General features: G+C 35.9%; 1 protein-coding gene across 1 annotated transcript in view; it reads right to left on the bottom strand.

Annotated features, from left to right (window-relative positions):
- Positions 1 to 27196, bottom strand: part of LOC150076325 (carnitine O-palmitoyltransferase 1, muscle isoform-like) — a 429351-nt gene that overhangs the window by 218376 nt on the left and 183779 nt on the right. Inside the window, exon 5 of the mRNA XM_090387587.1 lies at positions 8431 to 8535. Within this exon, the coding sequence (XP_090243713.1) occupies positions 8431 to 8535 (105 nt within the window). The remainder of the gene's footprint in view (positions 1 to 8430; positions 8536 to 27196) is intronic.

Here is a 27196-nt window from a genome sequence, read left to right on the forward strand (position 1 = left end):
AAAGGTCCTTGGCTGCCTTGACAGCTAAATTCCCATCACAACTCTTTATTATGTGCAAGCTTTCTCCAGTTCACCTCTCCTCCTCCTCCAAAAATTACACTAATATCTTTTTTAATACCATCCTCCCATCTCAGGGATAGTGTGCCAGCTTTCCTTTTCCAGTTGGGATTCCTGTGAGGATTTAATGGATGTGTTCCATCATCAGCATGGATTGCATGTCCATCCCATTTCAATTTTCTAACCATTATGATTTGAATTATACTTTCACTTCTATATTTCTCCTTTAGTTCATTGTTATGTAGCCTTCTCCATTCTCCAGTAATTTCATCTTATTTTGGTCCGAAGATTGTTCTTATAGTTCTTTTTTCAAATGATTGTAATCTGTTCTCTGATTGTTTAGGGAGTGGCCAGGTTTCACATCCACAGGTTACAGTAGGTAATATTATCATTCTGTAAACCTTTATTTTCGGTTCTTAGATACTAGTTCTGAAGTTAGGATTTTTTGAACCGCATAAAAGCATATATTTCCACTCTGAATCCTAGAATTAATTTCTTCTGTGATATTGTTAATGCATTATCACACTAGCAATATCACAGAACATTAATTTCTAATGTTGATGTTAAGGTCCTCATTATTCTTATTTCTACTACAGTCGGACTTCTCTTTAACAAACTTCCATATAGCGAATTTTTCTATGTAGCAAATTTTTTTGATTTCCCCTTTGAAGTTATATTGAAAACAGTTTCCTTATAACAAAGAAAATTTCCATATAACGAAATGATTTCAAGAGACCTGGATATGCATTGTCTTGCACCTCTAGCCTTTAGGCAATAGAGCTGATGCTGTAGAAAGTATGAATTAAGAACTAAAAGGATTAAGAATTAATTCCTTTAGTTTTTAAGAGCCGAAGGGATTAATTCTTAAAAGCATGAATTAAGAGCAAAAAATTCCACAATTTAGTGGTGCCTGTAAAACCAATACAACCACCTCAACTGTACCGAGAAGTCATGCTGGTCCCTCATGGGTAACACAGCTGGTAGGATTGCCTTCCTCCCACATCATGTGGAAGAGACGTGAGGAAATTTTATGGGCCTTTTTCAAAACGTGGGTAGCATGGTTTTTTCACTCCTGGAAACCTGGATTTTTCGTCCAAAAAACTGAAAACCAACCTCAGAACACACGCAATTTACAGACAATATACATGGAGCAATATGACCTTAGTTACTAATGCTCCTAAAATCCTACAATAACAACAAGTCATGCTGGTCAACTGCTATCTGGGTGTTCACAGCCAATTGGCAAAGATTAAGGCATATTCCTGACGGACATTGGCCCTGGTAAATCTGTTTTCTACTGTAAGCACCCTATTAGAGAATTAGGGTGCTTACAGTAGAAAACAGTAAGCAATCTGTTAGAGAATTAGGAGAGAGTGATTTTCCTTTATCCTGGAAACTCATCTGTTGTTTCACTCAAATGAATCATCTACACTTTCACTAAATTTCACCTGTCTTTGTTTATATGGTAGGTACAAGTGGTTCCTAAACCAGTTTTGTTTTAGCTGCTGTGCAAGTAACCTTACAATGTCAAAGAGGAAATCCTTGAGTGTAGTAGAAAAAGTGGAAGTGCTTAATAGTGTAGATTGGAGCATTAAAAAAAAGAAAAAGAAAAGGAGAAATCACTTTAAAATTTGGTATCTCTACCATTAGTGTGACAATTATTCTGAAAAACAGTGTTTCAATTCTCAAACTGTTTGAGGAAACAGGATCCAGTCAGAAGCGTGCAAAATTATACCTGTATGAAGAAGTAGATTAAGTCGTTTTTAAGTGGATGAAGTTGATTCCAGACCAAAACATGCTGATATCAGAGCTATTAATAAAAGAAAATGCTAAGGAGTATGCATCTTTTCTGGGGCAATAAAACATTCCACACCAGCTAGTTGGCTGGCCAAATTCAAAAAGTGCCATGGCTTACTCGAAAAAGTTATTTCTAATGAAAATAGAGTTGTAATCGAAGAAGACTGTACCCATTGAAAAGAAACAGTTTTGAACAAAAATTATGGAGGACTAAGAGCCTAAAGACATATTCAACATTGATGAAACAAGTCTATATTTTAAATGTTTGCTGAACAAGACACTAACTTTTAAAGGTGATAAATTTTTAGGAGGTAAAAATAGTAAGGAGAGTATTACAATCTTGGTTGGTGCAATTATTGCTGAAAATGAAAAACTGAAGCTTTTGGTAATAGGCAAAAGCAAACAACCCCGATGTTTCATAGGAGTAAAGTCGTTAGAGTTGGACTACAACTATAACAAAAAACTTAAATGACAAGTGAAATTTTTGAACAGTGGATTTTAAATTACGATAGAAAGATGACGAAAAATCACTTAAAAATCACTTTGACTGCCATGCCCACCTTCACTCAGTAATTTCGAAACTTACAAGTGTGAAGCTTGTTTTTTTCCCTCCGAATACCTCATCTAAACTGCAGCCAATGGACCAAGGCAATTATCAAGAATTTGAAAATTCACTACCAAAGGCGCATCTTCTTCTTCAAGAGGAGTGTTTCCATTTACAATGGGTTTCCTCAGCCTACAAGTTATTTCTTGTTAGGAATTTTTTCCTGCCATAAAGTGCGGTTCAAGGTGTCTTGGTCGGTTAAACCTCGGGCTGTCATGCACTCCCGTACTCCATCAATCCATGTCCTCCTAGGTCTTCCTCTTCTTCTTCCAGGAGGTATCCATTCCAGGATAGCCTTTGGATATCTGTTTTCTTGCATGTTTTTTACATATCCATACCATGTTAGACACTTTTTTTTTATGGCGTCAATAATAGTCTTTTTCACTTCCATTTTTTCCCTTATGTCTTCATTCTGTTTTCTGTCTCTTCTAGAAGTTCCTGCTGAGCGTCTTCAAAAATCCATTTCTGTGGACAGCAATTTGTTTTCCACTCGCCTATTCAATGTCCAGGTTTCCGCTCCATACAATAGAAGACTTTGTACAATCGTTTGAAATATAAGTTTCTTGGTTTTATTTAGGATATTTTTGCTCCACAGAACAGAGTTTAACATGCCGATAGCCTTTCTGCTGTCTGCAATTCTCTTATCGATCTCTGCTTGGGATGATCCATCACTTTGTAAGATTGACTGAAATTTTTTTGGTGCATACTGAAATTTTTTTTCAGTATGCACCAAAGGTGCATACTGAAAAAAATTATGCTGAGAATAGAAACCAACCAACCTACAGATTTGCAGATGTGCATATCTGAGTTGGCAAAAGTATGGAGTCAAGATGTGACAGAAACAATGATTAAGAATTGTTTCACAAAAACAGGTTTTGCTAAAATGGCAATTAATAGCAATGAGAGGGATGAACTGATACAAGACATTGAGTAATTTGGGAAGAACTCCAAGCGATTAGCATTACTAGAGGCATATGGTTCAAGAAAGCAAACTTATGCAGCATCAGCCAAAAAAAAAACACACTGCTCCCATTTCACCCCTCCATTCGTTCCAAATACCTGTCCAGCTCAGCCTTAAATTCATTTAGGCTATCAACTTCCACAACAAAAGATGGAAGCTGATTGCTTCACCGCTTTCGTATTCTATCTTTCTACTTTATTATTGTGTTCACCATTGCCACTGACAAATCTGAATTCAGTGCGATACTTGTTAATATTTGGCCATTTTCATACATCCTTATTATTTTAATTTTCTAATCCAAAACGATCGCTTTCCTTTTCTTGACAGATTTACTAGTAGCACTGTCACTTATTCTCATAGTCGGCACCATGATAAAAGTCAAAATTAAATTTTCTGAAAAGAACTTCACAGGGTTAAGGTGAAAACCCACTATTACACCCCACGCAAGCTAACATTTTACTAAAGCATATTTCTGGAGGTCAGTGCCATAAAACAATAAAAATAATTTGCACTTTCTGGGTTATTGGCTTTTCTGTTAGCACAATTTAATACCCGTTTATTAGCCATATAGCTAATAAACTCAACCTTATTGCATTTGCGATAATACCAATAGCTGGAACTCTGTGGGTTTTTACATTATTATGGTGAAATGTCTGTCCCTTACACTGAAATCTTCAGTCATATAAAAAATATATAAATAACATAACATAAGTCCAAAACTACCTACAGGGGCTCACATCAGGTGAGATGGGCTTGGCACACCCAGGATCCTGAGCTGGATATCATCATTCTTCTCTTTCTTGGCGATTCCCTTCTAGTTCTCTCTCTCTCTCTCTCTCTCTCTCTCTCTCTCTCTCTCTCTCTCTCTCTCTCTGGGTAATTCAGAATTTTTTTTTTTTTTTGCCTGGTGCAGCATAAGCCTCAGGCTTCCTTGCACCATATGGCTAATAATAATAAGTCGGGGACTTACTGTATCGAAAAATGTTCAGCAATCTACGTAAAAAGTATGGCGATAGATAAAAAACAAAAAAACTTACCACACACTACTCGCGTGTCCAATACGCGGTGAGTAGTGCGTACTGGACATGCATTTATTTTTTATGATGTCGATTTTAAATCTAATAGCTACCCTCTATTTTTTACAATGTCGCATATGGTTTGGTCACAATATTACAATGGTTCTTTAGAGATTTAACTGATGCACCATTTTCAAACTTTTGAATAATTTCTAGTTTTTGTTTAATTGAAAGCACAAGTTTGCCCATCATTTTCGCAATTTCTAAACAAAACAAAAAAAGAAAGAAAAAAAAAAAAAAATCTGACATCCCTGACATAAATAACCAAACAAAAATTGTCCTTTTTCAGTGTGACGGAACACAACAATTGACGCAATGCACTAAAAGAAACTAAACATTCGGTCTCTCTCTCTCTCTCAGCTGTGGGGGGGTTGGCAAGATAATAATCTCCCAATGGAGACTTATAACGCTGCTTCTTGTCGCTTATTTACAACTTGAAAAACATCTGTTTATACCTATTCTAGTTATTACTTGAATTTTATGAGTTCTGGTTGATTTTTTTTTTTTTTAATTTGGAGTTGAAGTGTCCCGGTTAATCAGATCCCAGTTAATCGAGAGTCTGCTGTGTGTGTGTGTGTATGTGTGTATATATATATATAGAATCTTTCTTTTTTTTTTTTTTTTTATTATTATTATTATTTCCTAACCTAGCGTTTAAGGTTAGGTCACTAAATATAAGGAAACCGTTTCTATTATTTCCTAACCTACCATTTAAGGTCAGGTTACGAAATATATATATATATATTTTTTTTTTTTTACGAAATATAACGAAAAATAAAGAAACCTTTTACTTTTTTCCTAACCAAACCTAAATCAACAGTATAGTAAAAACACTCATGAACTCCAAAAATCTGCTTTTAATAATGAGAAAAAACAAGGAAGAACATAAAAATGAACAGAACGAAACTTTTATTAATTTAGTTTTCATCAAAAAATGAACCAATGTTTTACTTTCCTTACAAATTTCTTCCATCTTTAAAAGATTCATCGCTACTATTACCTGTTTACTGTTCATTACAAAACTATTATGCACCGTTGTTTACTCATAAATACACATTATAATGCCAACCAATGACTACAGAGTAGCATGTCCTCTGTCACGCCCACCACCAATCATTTCATCATTTGTCACACCTACCTGTCAATCAATATATCCTTCTCGATTTCGGCTCTAGGCTGATAACATCTACTGTCTGTTTACCGAGCGAGCAGCGCTAGAGTTCGGTGTCAGGAAACTAATTTTCCGCGTAATTTACCCGTCGTTTCTCATCGTTCTCATGTTGGCTTTCTTTACCTTAGCCAAAGATCTTTACTCCTGTTTTCAACGATCTTGAAAAAGCACTGTATGGAACCTCGCTGGAACCAGCAAACAATCTCCCATTCACAAGTTAATCCCAATTGCATTGCACTTCCTCTTCCCAAATTTACTCTCATCGATTTCAACAACTATACCCACTCCACCAAGTATAGAATTTTCTCTCACACATATATCAACACACACCTCCTGACAAAAGCTCCTCCAGTCAGTCACAGTTGTGGAACTCACACCCAACTGCATCACAAACTCACACAGCATTTTCTGAGCCCAGTAATAGGTAAAAAAAAAAAAAAAAATGGCCACATGGCTTATGCTGCACCAGCCAAAAAAAAAAAAAAATAAATTAAATTAAATTAAAAAATAATAATAAAAGAATAATAATAAGGCAAAAGTAGACAACTTATGTGTTTCCCTCTTCGCTTAGGTAATTATCCAGCTGACCTTTGAATTTCCCCAGACCGTCAGCCTTTACCACCCATGTAGGTAACTTATTCCAGTAATTTATAACTCGCTGGCTAAAATAAAACTTCCTGCAATCCAGTCTAAACATCACTTCCCCCCCCCCCGTAACTTGAAATTATGACCCCTAGTTCTAGAATCATTTATAACCGTAAAAATTTCGTCCTCATTCATTTTACTTATGCCTCTCAGAGACTTAAACACCTTAATCAAGTCTTCTCTAAGGTGCCTAGTTTCCAAGCTCTGCAATCCACATATTTGAAGACTTTAGGTGCTGTCTCCATACTTGAACACAGTATTCCAAGTGTGATCTAACAATAGTTATATAATAAGATTACGACATCCTTATCTCTACTAGCAATTGTTCAATAAATTATCGATAGGATACCATGGGCCTACCTTGCAACCTGTCTACAATGGGGTGCCTCTGTAGCCAGGTGGGCAGGAGCAGCACACGCTTCTTGATTAGACTGGGGTTTGAGCCCGTGACCACCAATTACGGAGGATGCGGAAAGGTCAGGAAATGACCACCTCATATCCCGAAGCAATATGGCCTTAATTGCTAATGCTCCTAAAAAAAATATATAATAACCAAACCTTCTACAATGCTCGAAGAACTTCATGTCTGACCATATCATAACACCCAAGTCCCTTTCCTCCACTACCAAAGTTAGTTCAACTCCACCAAGTGTATAAGTTATCTTGGGGTTACTGTTCCCCAGGTGTAATACCTTACACTTTGCTGGATTATGGCATAGCTGCCATTTTTCTGACCATCCCTGAAGTCTATCTAGGTTACTCTGAAGAAGCTTTGCTTGGCAGTGATCATTAACTACTCTACCAATCTTTATATCATCTGCAAATTTAGACATCATGCTCTTAATCCCTTCATCGATGTCATTTATGAAAATCAAAAACAACAGTGGTCCTAATACCGATCCTTGAGGAACCCCACTTCTTATATCAACCTAATCTGAGGAATAACCATTTATCACAACCCTCTGCCTTTTGTAACCTTTTCACAATATGAGCAATTATCCCTTTCACTCTGCACCTCCACTCCTACCCATTTTTAACATCCCTTTGCTTGGTTAATTTCACCATATTTCCACATGTGCGGTACTCCTACCAGGAGGATATCAAACCTAATCACTGAATCCCATTCCTACACCCATGCTCCAAACCATAGAAAAATCTTGCAGTAACTCTCTCCAAAGGGTTCTTGGCCTGCTTCTTTTACTCTAAGAAATGGAAATGGCCGCTTCACTTTTCCTTAATTCCTTAATACATCAGCATCAAAAACCGAGTGGTAACTGATAGCCGATCAAACACATTCTAATGCAATTCTAATGAGTGGTAATCAGCAGCATATCAAACACATTTGAGTGCAATAAGCGGTAAATTATGAAGAGGACTAGACCTGCCAGTCACTGCTTTGCTCCACCCAGAAATACAACGTGCAAATAAATATTGCATATTTCCACGATCCATATTTGACAGAAGTAGGCTTGCTGATCACAGCTTCATGCCACGCCTCACCACGGCTGATCAAAAGGGGCACAGTATACTAAAGATTAACATTTTAAATTCTGATTTGATTATTGACAATAATTTTACTTTAGTTCTGGGAAATAATTTCAAAATAAGAATATATTACTATTTTAAAACATTTATGTACAAATTTTTTGTTTTAACAGAATTTCAAAATTCCATGAAAAAATTCACTCCATCGAGACTGTCACCATCAAAAATTCACTGTGGAGGACCAACATGTGATGACATGGAGGACCAACACTGTGTGACCAACAAACTGACCTGGAAATGGTTAACTTGTAAATTATTTAAAAAAAAAAAAAAAAAAAAAAGTTTGAAAGAAAAAATAATTTTTCCATTATTAAGACATCATTTGCAAAACATATATCTCAAGTTTCACTTTCAAGCAGACAAAGCAGTTTCATAAGCTGAATTCTTATATGCTTAAATCATTGCACAGCATACATATAACACTAGATTACACAATGTTGAACTGTCTGTTAATCTGGAGAGATGTTTCACATTTATAATCACATATAGTACTGTAGAGTAAAAGAAGCAGGACAAGATTATATAAAAAAACATATGATGAAATCATTAGCAAAAATATATTCTACTTCCATACCCTGGTCATTGTATCTTCTAACGGAGGAAGAGTAAGACGTGGTAAGGAACCCTGGAAACTATAGAGTAATGGCTGTTTTTTCCCTAAAAGCAGTCTCACAGAAGCCTGGAAAAAAAAAGTTTGGAAAGGAGAAAAGGTTGAAAGTGTCCAATAAACTAGTGGCAACTATATTTAGGAAAAAAAAAAAAATAATAATAAATAAATAAAATATATATAAAATACAATAATAATAAATAAATAAATGCTACAGACTTTCTATTTACAAAGGGGGGGGGGGGTGTTGAAAAGTTTTTAGCCTAAGATATAAATAAAAGAAAAATAAAAAAAATCAAAGCTATTTTTATTCAACATATTACCCCCTTATATCAATGCACTTTTTACATCGGTCCTCCAAGCATTTTAGTCCCTTGGAATAGAAGTCCGAAGTTTGCTCCTCCAACCAGGCCTTGGCCGCACTGATGACATCATTTGTGGTGTCAAAACACCTTCCTTTTAAAAATTTTTGAGACTGGGGAATAGATGGTGGTCAGAGGGAGCCAGGTCAGAAAAAATAAGGTGGATGGTCCAAATATTTGAAACCCAATTGTTCGATTCTTGCCATTGTCTGGTGTGCCTTATGTGCTGGTGCGTTGTCCTGAAGGAAGATGATACCTTTGCTCAATTTTCCATGCCTTTTTTCTTTCAATTTTTCCTTTAATTTGTCTAGTAGAGAACAATAGTAACTTGCAATGATTCTCAAATCTTTTTCTAGATAGTCTATCAACACCACACCTTCACAATTCCAGAAAACAGTAGCCATCACTTTTCCAGATGATCTTTGGGTTTGAAATTTCTTGGGCCTTGGTGAACCTGAATATCTCCACTCCATTGATTGTTGTTTTATCTCAGGGTCATAAAAATATAACCAGGTTTCATCTACAGTCAAAAGTTGATTTAAAAAATTGCTCTTATCCTACTGAAAATGAGCAATAATGGTCTTTGAAATCACCACTCGGTTTCGCTTCTGATCGATATTGAAGGATTTCGGAACCCATTTTGCTAATAACTTTTTCATTCCCAAATCAACATGAATTATCTTCGAAACACGTTCATGTGATATCTTTGGGGCCTCCTCTATTGTTTTAACTGAAATTCTTCGATTTTCAAGTATCATTTCATGAATTTGATGGGAATAAAACTCAGACTTCTCTACATGAGTGACAAGTGGTGAAACCACTATACTCTAATGGGGTACTCAAGCCTTCTAATTAAATTTACTCAAATGTTAACTAAGGCGATTAACCAGAATTTCAGCTTTTCTATTATTAAAGCTTATTTCTTTATTTCTTTTATTTTTTATTGCCCTCAATCATGGCTCTTAGCATCTAATAAATTTGAAAAGTGTCAACTAGAAAAAGGCAGAACATGAAGACTTTAAGTGAAAATGTAATAGCAAGGGCATGCAGCAGGAAGAGTTCCTGTCAATGAGTTAACTGTCAATATATAAATAAAAATGATAGTTGGAACAAACTTCCATCTGTTGTAGTGGAGGTTAGCAAACTTAAATAAACTAGACAAACATTTGTAGTGAATGGATGAGTGAAATGGGAAGGGTGTTTTTTTTTTTTTTTTGGCTGATGCTATATAAGCTTGCTTTCTTGCATCATATGCCCTACTAATGCTAATGCTATGTAATTCAGCATCAATTCTCATAAAAGATAAGGCACATGCCAAGGCATTCAAATGAAAGAAGATGCTTAAGAGAACCTTCCTAACAAAAAAAAAGGGGGGGGGGGACCAAATGCTTCTGGCCTTACCTTAGCTAAGGACTGTTGCTTCTCAGCACCAGTGGATTGAGGGATTGCAATGTGAAGTCCATGAAGTATTCTTATTAGCCACATGGATCAAGGAAGCACCAGCCAAAAAATAAAAATAATAAAATAATTAAAAAAAACAAACAAATAAAACAAACTACCTATGTGATTTCCTCCTTATGTAAGTACAAATGCAGCTAACATTTGATCCCCAAAGCTGTCAACCTCAATCAAGCATGAAGGACACTTATTCTAGTGATTAACAACTTGCTGGCTGAAAGAAAATTTCATACAGTCCAAGCAATCTTTTTCCTCGGTAATTTGAATTTAAAGCCACTAGTTCTAGAATCAGGCACCTCCGTAGCCAGGTGGATAGGAGCAGCAGTGCGTAGCACACGCTTCTTGATTAGACCAGGGTTCGAGCCCATCACCACCAAATACGGAGGATGCGGAAAGGTCAGGGAATGACCACCGCATATTCCCGGAGCAGTATGGCCTTAGTTGCTAATGCTCCTAAAAACCAAATAACAAACAAACAAGTTCTAGAATCATTTTGGACAGTGAAAATTCTGCCCTCATTCATTTTATTTTCTCCTCTCAGAGCCTTACTGACCTCAATTAAGTTTCCTCTAAAGTGCCTAACTGCCAAACTCTGTAGTCCACACACATTCAGTCTTTCCTCATATGGACTCCATTTTGCCAATCTTACCATTCTCACCAAGCATGCTGCCTGTCTTTGGACACTTTCAAGAAGCTTAATGTTATTTTATTTATTTTTTTATGTGGGTTTCTAAACACTTGGACACAGCAGGGGCTTTATAATTGCCTTATACTTGAGGAAATCAAGTTGTCTACAATTAATGCCTAGCGGAGAAAGTTTGTCAAAAATTAATACCCTCCTAGCGGAAGAAATCAAAAACCTCTGGCTTCTCTTGTACTGCCACTGAAACCAGAACCACTGATCAGATAACAAGTCACAAATTGGAGGTCATGGAGACAGAGGATAGTTGGAAGAACTTATATCTCATGCCAAAGAGTTGACCAAAGAAAATCTGGTGAAGTTCATAAAAACAACTATGGATGGTGGTAATGAAGAGGAGATAGCTTCTATGCTAGAGCTCAAGCTTAGAAATTACATAACTCAAATGAGATTGCACCAAAAAGTTGTAGAATTCACCATAATGTAAAAACCCACAGAATTCCAGCTCTACAACTTTGTTGTAGAGCTGGAATTCTGTGGGTTTTTACATTATTATGGTGAAATGTGTTTCCCCTTCCATGAAATCTTCAATCATATAAAAAAATATAAACAAATTTTCAGAATCTTCTGTTAATTCCTATTTTTTAAGTTGTTATTGTTTAGGGTTTTATTGGAGCATGAGCAACTAAGGCTATATAATGTGTCACCTATTTTTTTAAGATTTGTAAACTTGTCTTGCTTTTTCAATTTGTGCATCCCATGTTCCTCGTTATTGCTTGCTTATCTTTTTTTCTGTTTTATATTTTACAATCCAAAAAAAAAAAAAAATGTTAGTGAAATATCAATCAAGAAAACTTCATATCTTGTCAAGGTAAAGTGCAATATTTACTGTAATATTTATTTATTTATTAGAAATTTAAGATGTTTAAACCTGTTTTAGCAATTTTATTGAGTTTCTAACTTTTTTTAGTGTTTTACTTACCAGACTGAACTTTTTTTTTTTTGAGTGCTCTGCCCCTATCCCTATTTTTCCCAATAAGCCCTGTTGTTTTTAATGCACAAAATACCATAATTCAGAGTTTTTAGGAACACATGTACAGCATTATAGCAGAACTGACTGTACTGCTTTCTCATGTTACCTCTCATCCATTAAATTCAGAACTGTTCTGCTACTGATAAATAATCACTCCACAAGTTCCAATCAATATCCATATGGTTAAAATCTGCCATGATAAAACATTATGATTTACTGGCTCACTCCATTTGTCTTATGGTTGTTCATTATAATCAGGGCCGCATTAACACTACAGTCAAACCAGCCATGGCCGGGGGCCTCATTTTCAGTATAAATATTTTCCAAAGTAGTGATAAAAATTTCTAATAATAAACCAAGTAAACGTGTAATATAAAAGCATTCTTAAACTTAACTTTAAGTGTTTAAATTTTATTCTTGTACCTTTTTGTTGTACAATAAATAAGTTAAAAGTTTCTATTAAAATTGTTTTTATTATTACTTTATTTTTCAAGTTAAAAAACATAAAACATTTCTGACCTCTCAGTATACATTTTTATCAACGAATTATTATTCACAATATAAATAAAAAAAACTATGTAGTATTTGTATTTATAGGCATGTGTGCAATATATATATATATATATACACACACTGAGTGATCACTGAGTTATGACCACCCCTATGAAAACTGAATGCAACCCATTGACCATGTGAGGTACAAGAGTGTGCAGTTAGCACAGATAAGGTCTATTTAGCATAGATAAGGTGTCAGTAGTTCAGTAGGTAGTAAAATTCCGAGCATGATGGGTAAAAGGAAGGATTGATCAGACTTTGATCAAGGACAGATTGTGGGTGCACAATGAGCTGTTGTCTCGATTTCCTAAACAGCTGAACTGGTGGGGTGTTTGAGAGCCCCTACCTAGATTTACAAATATCTTACTGCTCCATTTGTCTTATGGTTATTCATTACAATCAACATAGTCATTTGGCCCATAACATACCTATACTCTCATTTTTGTTTTCCCAATATTTTGTGGGAAAGTTAATGTGGAACACTGTTAAGAATAATGTTTTTTTTTATTTTATTGCAATTTGTAGTTTTCTGTTGGGTTTTTTTCCCCTGTAGCATTTGTTTCCCGTTCATTATCTGTAAAGTCCTTTACCAGTATGTCAATCATCACAAGTCCTCTGAGATGACTGAAATTCAGAGGCCGTCTCAATTTTTAACAACCTCTTTAATCACAATTGTAGTCAACCAATCTCAGGTGAAGAGAGTAGAGAACCTTAATTTCCACCCGAGATTGTTTTTTTATTTTGCCCACATGTTATTCCTGGTTTTTCAGTCACTGCAACATGCAGATCAGGCTGTGAACATGCACATGGACATACATTATACTGACAAAAAGTATCTGGACACCACTGGGATTTCAGTAAAATAAATCATATCTGACATTCCATAATAGGTATAAAAGCAACTGGGTTCACACTACATAAGAAGATCAACAAATTACAGCAGTTAGGTTAAGGCGTTGAGCTTAGCAACTTAAAATGGGAATTCATAATAGAATGCCATATTAGCAATTAATTTGTTTGCACCATTTTAGCAAAACTGCAACACCCAAGATCAATAGTGGTTGATACCAAATAAAAATGTCATGGTACTATTAGTATTAATATTATTATTAGTCATATGGTGCAAGGAAGCTTGAGGCTTATTCGGCACCAGACAGAAAAAAAAATTTCTGAATTAAACTGAGAGAGAGAGAGAGAGAGAGAGAGAGAGAGAGAGAGAGAGAGAGAGAGAGAACAAGAGTCAGAAGTAGAAGGGAATCACCAAGAAAGAAAAGAATGATGATATCCAGCTCAGGACCCTGGGTGTGCCAAGCCTATGCTCACTAGATGTAAGCCCCTGAGATATTAGCTATATAGTGCAAGGAAGCCACAGTCTTTTGCTGCACAAGACAAAAAATAATAATAATAATAAATAAATAATATATAAGAAAATAAAAATTACGCACACTTCCCTCCTCACACAGGTAAATTCAAGGGTCAACTATCCAGTGACCTTTGAATTTCTTCAAACTGTCAGCCTTGACTAACTGCAGAGGAAACTTGTTCCAGTAATCAATAACTTTCTGAATAAAAGAAAACTTCCTACAATCTAGTCTAAACCTCTTCCATTGTAATTTGAATTTATAGACTAGTTCTGGAATTATTTATAACAACGTATAGTGTACAGTGTTGATTGTCACACAGCACCAGGGTGGGTCTCCCAACTCTGTGTTTGTATAGTGTCGCAGTAAAAACTCTGAGGGTCAGAGATAGTGCAAGTTTTAGTGTTGTTCTGGGTAGTATAGTGTTGGGTTGTGTTGGTCTGTTGTTCCTTTGGCCATTTAGCTGCAGGGCCTCTAGTGAGACCCCATGTTGCCCATCCACTGCTCCAGGGAGGCAGGACAGGTTAGGTTAAGTAAAGAACAGAAAGTCTCAGATGAGGACAAACTCTAGATGATGCCTGAGCTTTCCAGGGATGCCTCTGGGGGGCCCACTCTGGAAAATGAAAAAATGAGCAGAGAAGATAGAGGAACAGATGAAGATAAAGAAAGTGGATGATAGGAAGAAGTTAAAAGGATAGAGGGACATCCCTGTAGGAGCTGATCCTCCACAGCAGGAAAATATTTGTGGTGGTAGAGTCCACAGGCAAAAAGGTTGGGATGGAAGGGAAACAGGGATCATAGGGGAGTAAAGTCATAGGGCCAGGTATCCTATGCAAGGAGTAAGAGATCATACTGTGAATGCAGTGCTTCTCTGTTAGTAATCCCACACTGGCCAGTTCCGCTGAAGCTGGTGTCAGCAAATCCCACATCATGCCTCAGAAGAGGGGGACATGATGGCAGCAGGGCAGAGAGTTTTCCTGGTAGGTTGTCCTCGCTACAGTATAAATTGCAGGGGGGGGGCGCATTAGAAAGACACACACACTACACGCACTCAGCCCAACTGTGCACCTGTCATACTTACATTTACACTCTTTTCTTTCATTTTTTTTTATTAACTTTATATGTATTTAAGGGTAGATTGAATAACAGTAAAAACTCTAAGTAACATGACATAACACGACACTCTCTCTCTCTCTCACATATTTATCGTTTTACTTTCATCATCATACAAACAGCAGGATACAAATGCCAGCTAAATATAAACTACCAAGACACCAAATTATTTATTTATTTTTTTTTTTAAGTACTCATCACAAACATTCGTTGAGTCACATGACATAACACGACACTCTCTCTCACATATTTATCGTTTTACTTTCATCATCATACAAACAGCAGGATACAAATGCCAGCTAAATATAAACAACTACCAAGACACCAAATTATTTATTTATTTATTTTTTTAAGTACTTATCACAAACATTCGTTGAGTCACCACAATTCTTTTTAATAGTGAAAATTCTACCTTCAATTCATTTTATTAGCCCCCTCTAAGGTGCCTGGTTGCCGAGCTCTGTAGCCCACATAACTGAAGTCTTTCCTCATATGATCACCCTTTTGCCTGTCTCTGCATGCAAGTTGTCCATATCAGGACAACTTTCAAGAAGCTCAATTCCTTTTTTCTGATGAGGTCTCCATACTTGAATACAACATTCCAAATGCAGTCTTACATTTCATTTTGTACAGTGGGATTATGACCTCCCTATCAATAAAGATATTGTTTGAAAATCATTGATAGGACACTATGGGCTTTACAGGGGAGGGTTGCCACCTTTTTATGGCCCAATTCCATAAATTTGGCCCTTTTTCTACCAGTCTGGCCTTTTTTTTCTATTTTGGCCAAAAGTTTTTGATTAAATTTTGGTCAATTTTCCATTCAGTTTTATTTTGTTTCTGTTTATATATACATTTATATATAAACAAAACCTTGTTTATATATAAACAAGGCATTGTTTATATATACATTTATATATAAACAAAACCTTGTTTATATATAAACAAGGCATTGTTTATATATACATTTATATATAAACAAAACCTTGTTTATATATAAACAAGGCAAGACAAGAAGAAACAATATTTGTAAATGACAACATCATCCAAGACTACAAGCACTGCATTATTAAACAGTAGTAGGACATTTTACATGTTATGACATGTGTTGTGTGTTCCAGTATGGATGCTGAAGAAATTATATGTTTTATTTCTAAAATTTGATAACCCTTTATTTACTATATCTCCTAAGTGTACATTGTATTATGGTAGTGGCAGGAAATACAATAAAGAGAAAGAAAAAAGTTCCCGTGGTTACAAAAAGAAAGTGACACAGCTTTCTGTACAATTTGTGAGTGTACTGTTACATCTAAATTGTACAATTTTGCTCAACACAAAGCTTCTAAGCATGATGTTGTTTGTTTGTTATTTGGTTTTTAGGAGAGAGAGAGAGAGAGAGAGAGAGAAACTCCAAATGCAAGATGCTCAGAAGAGTGGTATGTAGATCCTCATCAAATACTGTCAACTAGTAGTTCAGGGAGCTACATATTGTCTGTAGAATTCCAATCTTTGTAAAATCCATGCATGACATTGGCTAATTATGATGCTTGCAAAAAAAAAAAAAAAAAAACATTTCTCATAAATATATAAATACAGCTAAAGTTAAATCATTTGTGCATTGGATGAATATTCAAGATTTCAAGTCTTTCAATAAATTATTTCACAAATTCAAGACTCATCACAGGTCATCTTTCAAAAAAGTGTGTTGTGAAAGTGCAGCCATCAACAAATGGAAGGAGAATCATTTAAAAATTGTGACATGAGCAGAATGACACGACAATTCTAATGAAACTGAAAACATTTAAGGTTGCTACTGGATCAAATGCTTACATTTAAAAGTCAGAATATAGTAATAGGGGAAAAAAAAAAGAAAAACAACCAATTACTATTTTCCATGAGGCAATCATGACTAGCACAGTCATATTTCTCTCTCTCTCTCTCTCTTAATCATTAGGAAAACCCAGAAGCCCCTGATGCTTTAAAGGTTTGAAGACATTGCCTTATCAGGTAAGCCAAAAAAAAGGCTTAGATGTCATCAAAATCTATGGATCAGAGACTTAGACTGCCGGATGAATGGGGAGAAATTTTGCTTTTGGGGATAACTGCACCCGTCATTACTAAATGAACGACCTATGTACAATTACCTAATATGACATCAGTTCTTCAATCACCAGTTCATCAATACCTTAAGAAAACTATCAAAGAATACTTTGAACAAAATTGTGCTGTCTTGAAGGCAAAACACAATACGAAATTGAAGTGCTACAAGCAATATATTTATGACGTTGACGAAAAAGTGATTCCCAACTGCTTCAAACATGCTGGATTGAAGCAGTTGAGTGACATAACAAATGAATCTTCACATTCTTTTTCCTCCATTAATCACAAAGAACAGTCTGATAATAGAGAAGAAATTTTTGAGTATGTACATCATCATCACCTAAACTTAGACCGAAATGTGTTTTAAAGACTCCACCGAAGTGGATGATAAACCTTGCTGACATAATGTAACTTGCAATTTGTAGTGATGATGAAGAATCCACTTAAGCAAGAAGTTTTGTTGAGGAATGCACATCAATGATTAGAACTTGTATGTAAATTTTTAAAGCGAAACCTAACTATAAAAGTGAATTAACTGCTGTCATGTGCCTTCACACTTCTCTTTTAAATTAAGCCTTGACATAAATGTAAGTACGTACACATACACTTCTGTCTAAAAGTTTGGAATCATGTTTCATTTTTCTTCATTTTCAAGGTTTTTATTAAAATAGGACCAACTTATTTACCAATTTTTATTAAAATTGGTAAAAAGTTGATATGAGGGATGTTCGATAAAGAATTACATTTTTTTTCACAACATATCTTTATTAATCATCCATATATTGATGGTCCTTTTCAAAGTAGTCCCCATTTGATGAAATGTGCTTACTCCAATGTTTCTGCCATTCTTCACAAAAATGGAAGCCATATTTTTTGACATATGTTTGTGAATAACCTCTGTCTTTACAACTTCAGATGACAGGAAATATTTTCCTCACAGCTCCTTCTTTAACTTTGAAAATAAAAATAAATTTTAAAAAATAATAATAATAAAAAATTGTTGGATGTAAGATCAGGGATGTAGGGAGGATGAGAAATGCATTTGATATTAATGCTAGCTAAGTACTTGATGACAGTATGAGCAATGTGAGGTCTTGCATTGTTGTGATGCGGCATCCACCCACCTGAATGCAGTTGTGGTCATTTGTTATGAATGTGATTCCTCAAAGTGCATAGTACAGTTCTGTAGTACGGTCCTGTAAGAGTCATATGATGTGGCACATGCTAGTAAACCATTCCTTGAATATAAAAAACAGAGATTACCATTTCTTTCAGAAGCCACAACTTTTGCTTTTTTCGGTATTGGTGATGATGTAGACTAAACAGAGATTTGTTGCTTACTCGCTGGGTTGAAATGATGAAGTCATATCGCATCCACTGTTAATCACCTTTTGCAGAACCTCACCATCATCAGTAACCATCATTACAGCTCCTGACAAACCACCATGCGAACTTGCTGTTGCTCAGATGTGAGTAGCCTTGAAACCCAGCGCACACAAACATGTGTTGTATGCAAATGAACATGGGGAATAATGCATGCTTCCTACTGATATTCTTGACATCTCTGCCAGTTACCTTACTGTTATATGGCAATCTTCTCTCATGATTACAGAAACAGTTGGAGCTTCAGGACTGCCAATTTTTATGATTGAATCACATCCATCTATAAACATTCTAAACCACCTACGATCTGTGCTATATAGAAGTGTAGATTCAGCATAAGCCTCTTTTAACATTTCATACACTTCAGCTGTTTTCTTGAGATGGAAACAGAATTTGAGAGCAGAATACTTTTCCTCGCGTGTCATGTCCATTTTTATGTAGGCAAAACTCAACAGGAATAGACTTGACCAATTGCCAAGGTCACACCATGCACACAAGTCAACTGTGCAGTTGCTATATGATGCAGCTTGGTTTTGGTCTTAAATTCTACAGCACAGCTAAAATTAGCAAGCAGTATGGTTGTTCATGAAAAATTATGATCACTCTTCATTGCACAGCCCTTGTATAAAAATCAAAAAACTTAAAATAATATTTAAGAAATTTCTAGAGTATTCAAGAATATTCCAGAAAGGTACAGAAGACTCCTGAATGTGGTAGAACATTATAGAGGATTTCTGAAAGTCATAGATGATTCTAGAATATTCTACAAAATGGGAGTACTGTTTCAATATTACAGAGGATTGTTGATGATTCTAAAGCATTTTACAATAACATAAATTGAGGAGTAAGAGATGTAACTTAAAAATTTGAATACCCATTATTCAGGAAGTGTTTATTGTAAACTTTGTGATAAACATATCAAAAAATAAGGAACTGAGTGTTGAAAAAAGAAGTGCTATTATAACTCTGCATAGAGAAAGTTATTGCATCAGAAGTATTACAAAAAATTAGGTGTTTCATTTAGCAGTATAAACTACTATTCAATGATTCAAGGAAACTAGCAGTTTAAAGGATAAACCGCAATCATGAGGATTGCGCATAACAACAGAAGCATAAGATAAGATCATAACACTGATTTCTAAATGTAATCAATGACTTACTACACCTGAAATCCAAGCTGAGTTCAATACAGGGACATAGACACCCCTATGCCTCTGTTCTAGCCATGGAGGATGACTTTGTGTGTGCTAGGTGCATAGAATGTGAAAAACATTAAGCATCAACTCAGCATTCTGATGGGCATCTAAGAGAGCCTGAAGAGTCAGGTGGATGCCTTTGAAGGAATTAAAATGGAAGGGGCCCCCATCAAGTTCTCAGCTGCTCAATTCAATGCCAGCGCTCACTCTTATGCACCAGGAAACACAGTGGCAACCTTCAGGGCAGAATGCGCTGGTCCCACATGAGCTAGTTACTGTTGGTGACAATTGTCAGGGAAACAGGAAATATATTGTGCAAAAAAAGGATAGGTGGAATAGGACCAGGGTATGTGAGGACCAGGGTATCAGAGGTGATCTGATAGAGGTGTATAAGGCTTTGAATGGTTTGAGCATGCTCAATGCCAATGGGATTCTTCATCTTTCTCAGAATAATCACCTCAGAGGGCATAAATTCAAATTGAGGAAGGACGGATGTCGGATAGATGTGCGGAAATTTGCCTTTGGCCAGCGGGTGGTTGGTTGGTGGAACCGACTTCCATCACTTGTTGTTGAAGTTGATAGCCTAAACAAATTTAAAGCTCAACTGGACAGGTATTTCGAACGAACGGAGGGGTGAAATGGGAGAGGGTTTTTTTTTTTTTTTTTTTTTGGCTGATGCTGAATAAGCTTGCTTTCTTGCATCATATGCCTCTACTAATGCTAATGCTAATGTCTGCCAGGGGAAAGGTTTATGACGTTGGAGAGCAGATATCATCTTTTAAGGACACAAAAGGTGATATCATTGTACATGTTGGCACTAATGACATTAAGTGTAGGAGATCTGCAGAGTTACTAAGCAAGTACAGGTCAATTTTGAAAAAAAATCGCAAGTTAAGAAATTTGAAAGTGTCTGCAATCCTGCTCAGACAAGATAGGAGGGAGTATATGATAAGAGCCTTGTCAATAAATTCAACCCTGGAGATATTGTGCAGGGCTCATGGGGTAGAATTTTTTCTCAGCATGGTCAGGGCTTGTTAACAGGAAAGATTGCTTCTACAGGAATGGCATACATTAAATAGAAGGGGTGCAAGAATATTTGCTGATGCTATTGAGGCAATGTTAGGTGGGTCGGAAAATTGCTAGCTTGAGGGGGGGGGGAATTCACAGAATAATCGATTAACAGTAGCTGCAGTCAGAGGTGGAAATTATTCTACTGGAATGAGCAACAGCCCAGAAAGCCAGTTGCTGGGGATTTCAGGAACTGCTGGGAGTCATGTAACAAGTAAATACATAGGCTGTGTTACAGTAACTAAGAGTAAGAACAGGTGCATGTACACCAATGCTAGGAGTATAGTAAATAAATTTGATGAATTTGAAGTGCTGGTTAAGACATCCAAAGCGGATATTGTTGGGATATCAGAGATGTATTGCCACTCAGATATAAGGTATGCAGAATTGGAATTTTGGGAGTACAATGTGTATAGAAAAGATAGAAAGGCAGGAGGAGTTATGCTGTTAGTTAACAAACACATAAAATCTAAGGAAGTGCATCCAGTTGACATAGATGGACAGTGCAATGTTGAGTCGGTTTGGTGTGACATGAACACTGGGAAAGCAAAAATGAGGGTAGGAGTTTGTTATAGACCTAATGACTCTGATGAGTACAATGAACAATTATACAGAGAAACAGAGTGGGCCAGTAAATCAGAGTGTCTTATAATAGGGGATTTTAACTTCCCAGATATAGACTGGAATTTGTGGGTTGGTCACACACACACACACTAGCAAAGCTTCTGTGGATTTATTGGATGATTGTTTTCTTCATCAGCATGTTAGAGAGGCAACAAGAGGAAGTAACACTCTTGATCTGATTAGCAGCAGTAATTATCCAGGCATTAATAATTTACGGATAAAAGAATCACTAGGTGGCAGTGATTGCAGTGTACTGATGTGGGATTTACTTAAAGATATAACTACCAACAGGGGTAAAGTTAAGGGTTTTCGCTTTCATAAAGGCAACTACAGTGGTCTCAGAGATTTTTTAGGTTCTATACATTGGAACTAACTAATGATGTTACCAACAGCAAATTCTAAATGGGAAGCATTCAAGGAAGTAATTTTGGAAGCTACTAGGCTTTTTATTCCAACTAAGAAATACTGCTCTAACTTTAGGCCCAAATGGATGTCAGATGAACTAATGAGAACTAATGAAATTTATGCACATAAATTGTCAGGAGACACAGAAGCCTTTGGTAGATACAAGCTAATCTGTAATCAAATCACAAAGGAAGTTACGCAAGTGAAGGCAGATTATGAAAAATCTTTGGCAAAGGATGTAAAGAAAAACAGCAAAGACTTCTTTACTTATATAAACTATAAAAGGAAAGTAATGAATACGATTGGTCCATTTGTTTCAATGATTTGACTGTAGATGATCATTCTCAGATAGCTGATAAACTGAATGAGTATTTGGAATCTACATTCACACATGAGGAGTTATTCAATGAGGGGAGTGCCAAAAGTTTATTAAACTCTAACAGGGAGCTAAGTGATTTTGTAATAACTGAGAGCAAAGTGGAGGAGAAATTGTTGAAGTTAAACATAAAAAAGGCACCTGGGGTGAACAAGATCTATCCAGTTATATTAAAGGAGTTGGCAAAGGAAGAAAGTAAGCAAACTCTTAGCCATAATTACGAGATCTTACTTGGACTCAGGGGAGGTCCCCATGGACTGGAGGTGTGCAAATGTATCACCAATTCACAAAGGGGGTTCAATCAAGTAACTATAGACCTGTTAATTTAACTTGTGTTCCAGGGAAAATAATGGAATCACTGGTTAAAGAAGCATTGCAGGATCATTTAGATAAGACTGCAGTAATAGTTAAGACACAGCATGGGTTTGTGAAAGGGAGGTCTTGGCTGACCAATTTGATTGGATTCTATGATGTGGTCACAAAGGAACTGAATGCCAAAAATAATTTTGATATCATAAACTTAGATTTCAGCAAAACTTTTGATAGTGTTGTACATGGAATTGTACAAATTGGAGCAGTATGGCATTAAGGGCAAGTTGCTACAATGGATGAAAGGATGGTTAAGTGAGAGAAGACAAAGGGTGGTAATCAGTGGATACTGCTCTACATGGACTAATATTATTAGTGGTGTTCCTTGGGGTTCAGTGTTGGGCCCATCATTGTTTTGTATATTTATCAATAATTTTGATGAAGGTATATCAAGCTTAATGTCAAAGTTTGCAGATGATACAAAGGTTGGCAGGGTTGTTAATAACAGTAATGACATTATGCTGGTGCAACAGGATCTGGAAAAGTTGGGTAGATGGGCTGAGAAGTGGCAACTGAAGTTTAGCACTGACAAATGCAAAGTACTGCATATAGGTAGCAATAACCGAAGAGAAACATACCAACTGTGTGGTTGGTATGTTTCTTTTCGGTTGGTACACTCAAGGAAGTAGAAAGTGAAAAAGACCTGGGGGTAATTGTGCAGTCAGATATGAAGTTTTCTGAGCAATGCAGACAGGATACTGGAGTACGTCATGGGGTCTTGGCAATGATATACAGGAATTTTGCAAGCTGAGATAAGGAGGTGATTATTCCCCTGTATAAGGCAATGACCAAGGCGTGGCCTGACCATGTTCAATTGTCAGGCCAAGCCTTGAGTACTGCATAAAGGTCTGGAAGCCTCATTTTAGGAAGGATGTACAGTTGCTAGAATGAGTACAGAGAAGGGCAGCAAGACTGGTGAAGGGAACAAAGGGGTGCTCTTATGAAGAAAGGCTTAAGTTCTGTAAATTGCAGCTTCTGGAGACTAGGCAGCTGCGAGGCGATCTGATTGAGGTGTATAAGGCCTTGAATGGATTGAGCCTGCAACATTTTGTTGCAATGATGGGAAGGCAGTTGCAAAGTATAACTCCACAATATGAGAGATGCCTGATGATGTGTACTAATTTGAATTATGTTGCATTTTAGAGCAAAAGCCTCAAGTTGCATAGTGAGTATAATTCCACAATATCTCTCATATTGTGGAGTTATACTTCGCAACTGATTTGCCATCATTGCAACATCAGGGTGCCTGCCCACCCACCGAAGAGGAGATAATTAGCTCCGAAACGGCGTCATCCACTGAGAATAAGTAACGATAGTCTTCTATGGTGAAGAGTTACTTATTCGAGGTAGTGCAATATCATGGCAACTCGTTGTGAAGGTATTCACAATATGAGATATACATAATGATGCCAATCTTATAACTATTTAGTAGTTAGCTGTGAGCAGATCTGATGCATTTGCACTAACTTGTAAGCATGTTAACTCACTACGCAACTTGAGTTTGCCGTAAAATGCGACATATTAAACACAATGTATTTGTCTGTACAGTAATACACCGACTTACGCGAACTCGGAGTTATGCGGTTCTTGATTTTTTCGTTTGGTGTATATCTAAAATTAGCTTACCAGTGATTTGGAAGTCAAATCATAAAGCTTGGGTGACAGCTTCCGTTTTTGAGGACTGGTTTGGTCACCACTTCATACCCAAAGTCGAACGTTATTGCAAGTCTAAACAGATTCCTTTTAAAATGATGCTTCTTATTGACAATGCACCCGGTAACCCTCCTGCCACCCTAATTAATTTTGACCCACATGTGAAAGTTGTGTTTTTGCCTCCAAACACAACCAGCTTGCTTCAACCGATGGATCAGGGAGTCATCAAAAAATTCAAGGCTTACTACATGAGGTGTTCGTTTGCACGTCTGAATGAAGCTATGAGACAAAATAGTGAGATATCTGTTAAAGACTTTTGGAAACAATTCAATCTTTTAGATGCCGTAAGAATCACTGAAGAATCTTGGGATGAAATTCACAAAAAAACATTGAATGGTGACTGGAAGTAACTTTGTCCATTTTTTTTTCAAAACCGAGACGAAAACAACGCCAGAAACTGATCATGTCGCTAATGTGATAGAAGAAGTTGTTAGTCTTGCCAGGCAATTAGATTTGGAAGTCATTGGTGACAATGAATGAGCTCACAGAGATGCGTGAGCAAAACGTCACTGAAGTATTCAACTCTTCAGACCCAGTTCCACCAGAAAAGCACATGACAATTGTAAGCTTGACAGAAGGTCTCAGCTCAATTGAAAAGGGCTTAAAAATTTTAGAAAACATAGACTCCAACGAAGAACGCGTTAGCTACAAAGCAAGGAATAAAAAAATATTAGCTTGCTACGAAGAAATTCTGCATGAAAAAAAGAAGGTGCTGTGTCAGATGAATTTGTTAGATTTTATGAAGCCATCGACATCGAAATAACTTTTTTACGTAACTCATTTATTTTTTTAATACATATTTTGTATTAATATGTATAAAGAACTGCAATTTTATTAAATATTTTTCTTCTAAACTAGTGTTTTTGTTAGTCCTTGGTCCCAATTAAACAAAATTTATATGTATTTATATGCAAAGTTTTACCCCGACTTACGTGAATTCGACTTAAGCGATTTTCGTCGGACCCGCCTATCGCATAACTTCGGGGTATTACTGTAATTTTAAAACCCATACGCTTAATACTGAACACAATTTATTTCTCTGTAATTAATTAAAAACAATACTAATTAATAATAAACACAATTTCAATTAGTCTTTTTATTTATGAATCTTAAAATTGAAGTTTGTTTTAAAGATTTCACTTTGATATTTCGAACAAGCTTTCTTGTTCGCAGTGAATGAAGTTTCCTTACATTTTTGAAACAGAGGTTTTAACGATTTTCTGATAACAAGGGTTTTTTTTTTTTTTTTTTATCAGTTCCTATCATATTTGTGCATACAAGCACTGTCAAGCAAGCTTTTGATTTTTTTCCACCAACACATTTTTCCCCTTTGAATTTAAATGTATTATCAAGCATCAAATTATAAAAAAGTCCTGTTTTGTCAGTGTTGTAGATGTTTTCGTCACTGAAATCTTTCCTGATTTCTACCCAAAAATGGTCACTCCATTCAGTTGCCATTATTAGATCTGCAAATTGAGATTCTCCACTAATTTTTGCATAAATGATGTTGTTGGTTTTTAAATCAATTCAGCCAACCGTTGTTACATACAAAATCGTCGCATCCAAATTGTTTAGCAACTTTTTCCGTTTGAGCCTACAAGATTAGACTGTCTATTGAAAATCCAGCACTTCTTTGTGTAGTAAACCATTGAAGCAATGCTTCATTAACATTTGTAACCTCGCACTTTCCAAATTTTTTTTTTTTTTTTAGTTATATTCTTTTCCAGTGCCATTATGATATGTAAACATGTTTATTCTTCCACAATGTCGATATTGTTGAAGAAAACAAAGAAAACTTTTTACACACTTCAACATTTTTTGCACCACATTCTAACTCATGAATAATTTCGACTTCTTCGCAAATTGAGAGACACCTTCTTTTGTTAGCAGGCATGTTTCCAACGGAAGGGTTCATTTCTAACTGATTTTACTTTAAAATGACAATAAAGTGAACTGCATACAAACAATTATTGTTTCCAAAATTCTTAGAAGTCCTGAAATAAATTTATGGTTCAGTGAGTACAAGACAATCTGTCAATAGGGTAATGCAACCATAGAAATTACAAGAAGAATGCCAATGCACTATTGTATAGCCCCCGTCCCTGAAATGACAAGGTTAGGTCATAAACCAACCCCTGATCCAATGCGGGTGGTCATAAAAGCTAAGTCGCCCCTTTCATTTTTGTCTATTCCAAGAATTGGGTTTTCTCAACTACAATTAAGAATGTTTGCATAGTTACCAAAATGTGTACAGTATATCCATGTAGTATACTCATTATAACAGTGAGCGATTGCATGAGAATACAGGTAAATTAAAATCATTATGCTTTTTGCTCATTTCAGCCATGATATGGTTATTTCCGCACTCGTTATAATCAAGTTCAACTGTAATTTCTTTCACTTGCTCATCAAAAAATAACGATCAGAAGTAGAAAAGGGGCATACTACCCTTCTAAATTTTGACCAATGGACCAAAAGGATATACTGCACATTGGAAAAAAAATCAAGTAGAGAAACCGACACACAAAAAAAGAAAAGTAGGCTGTTTACAACCCGTCAACGCATTCTCTCTTTATCTGTTTGGATTTTGCCATTTTTTTTAATTCAAAAATAAAAACAATATACGTATATATTATTTTTTATTTTTATGAAACTGAATATAACAGAAACTGAAGTACATTTTAATTTAAAATGGATTGCATTATGATATTCCAGTCATTTTGTTATTAAAAGATTAATTTATAATTAATTAATTACAAGTAATTACACAATAAAAGCCACGAAAGATGTGCTTCATGTAAATTTTGTTGGCCATGGATCACTCGCATGATAAGAAATGTAGAGTTTTGAAGTTCCACTAAATAGCTGTTACGTTTCCAATAGAGGCATAAAAAAAAAATCAGGCAGCAAGTGTAGTGATTTACAGATTTCCCCAATTAAATTGGCATTCATTGTACACTACCATTCCAACTCAAGC

Source organism: Mastigoproctus giganteus, chromosome 13, assembly GCF_048544385.1.
Source record: "Mastigoproctus giganteus isolate SK-2022 chromosome 13, ASM4854438v1, whole genome shotgun sequence".
In the NCBI taxonomy this organism is placed as follows: Eukaryota; Metazoa; Arthropoda; class Arachnida; order Uropygi; family Thelyphonidae; genus Mastigoproctus; species Mastigoproctus giganteus.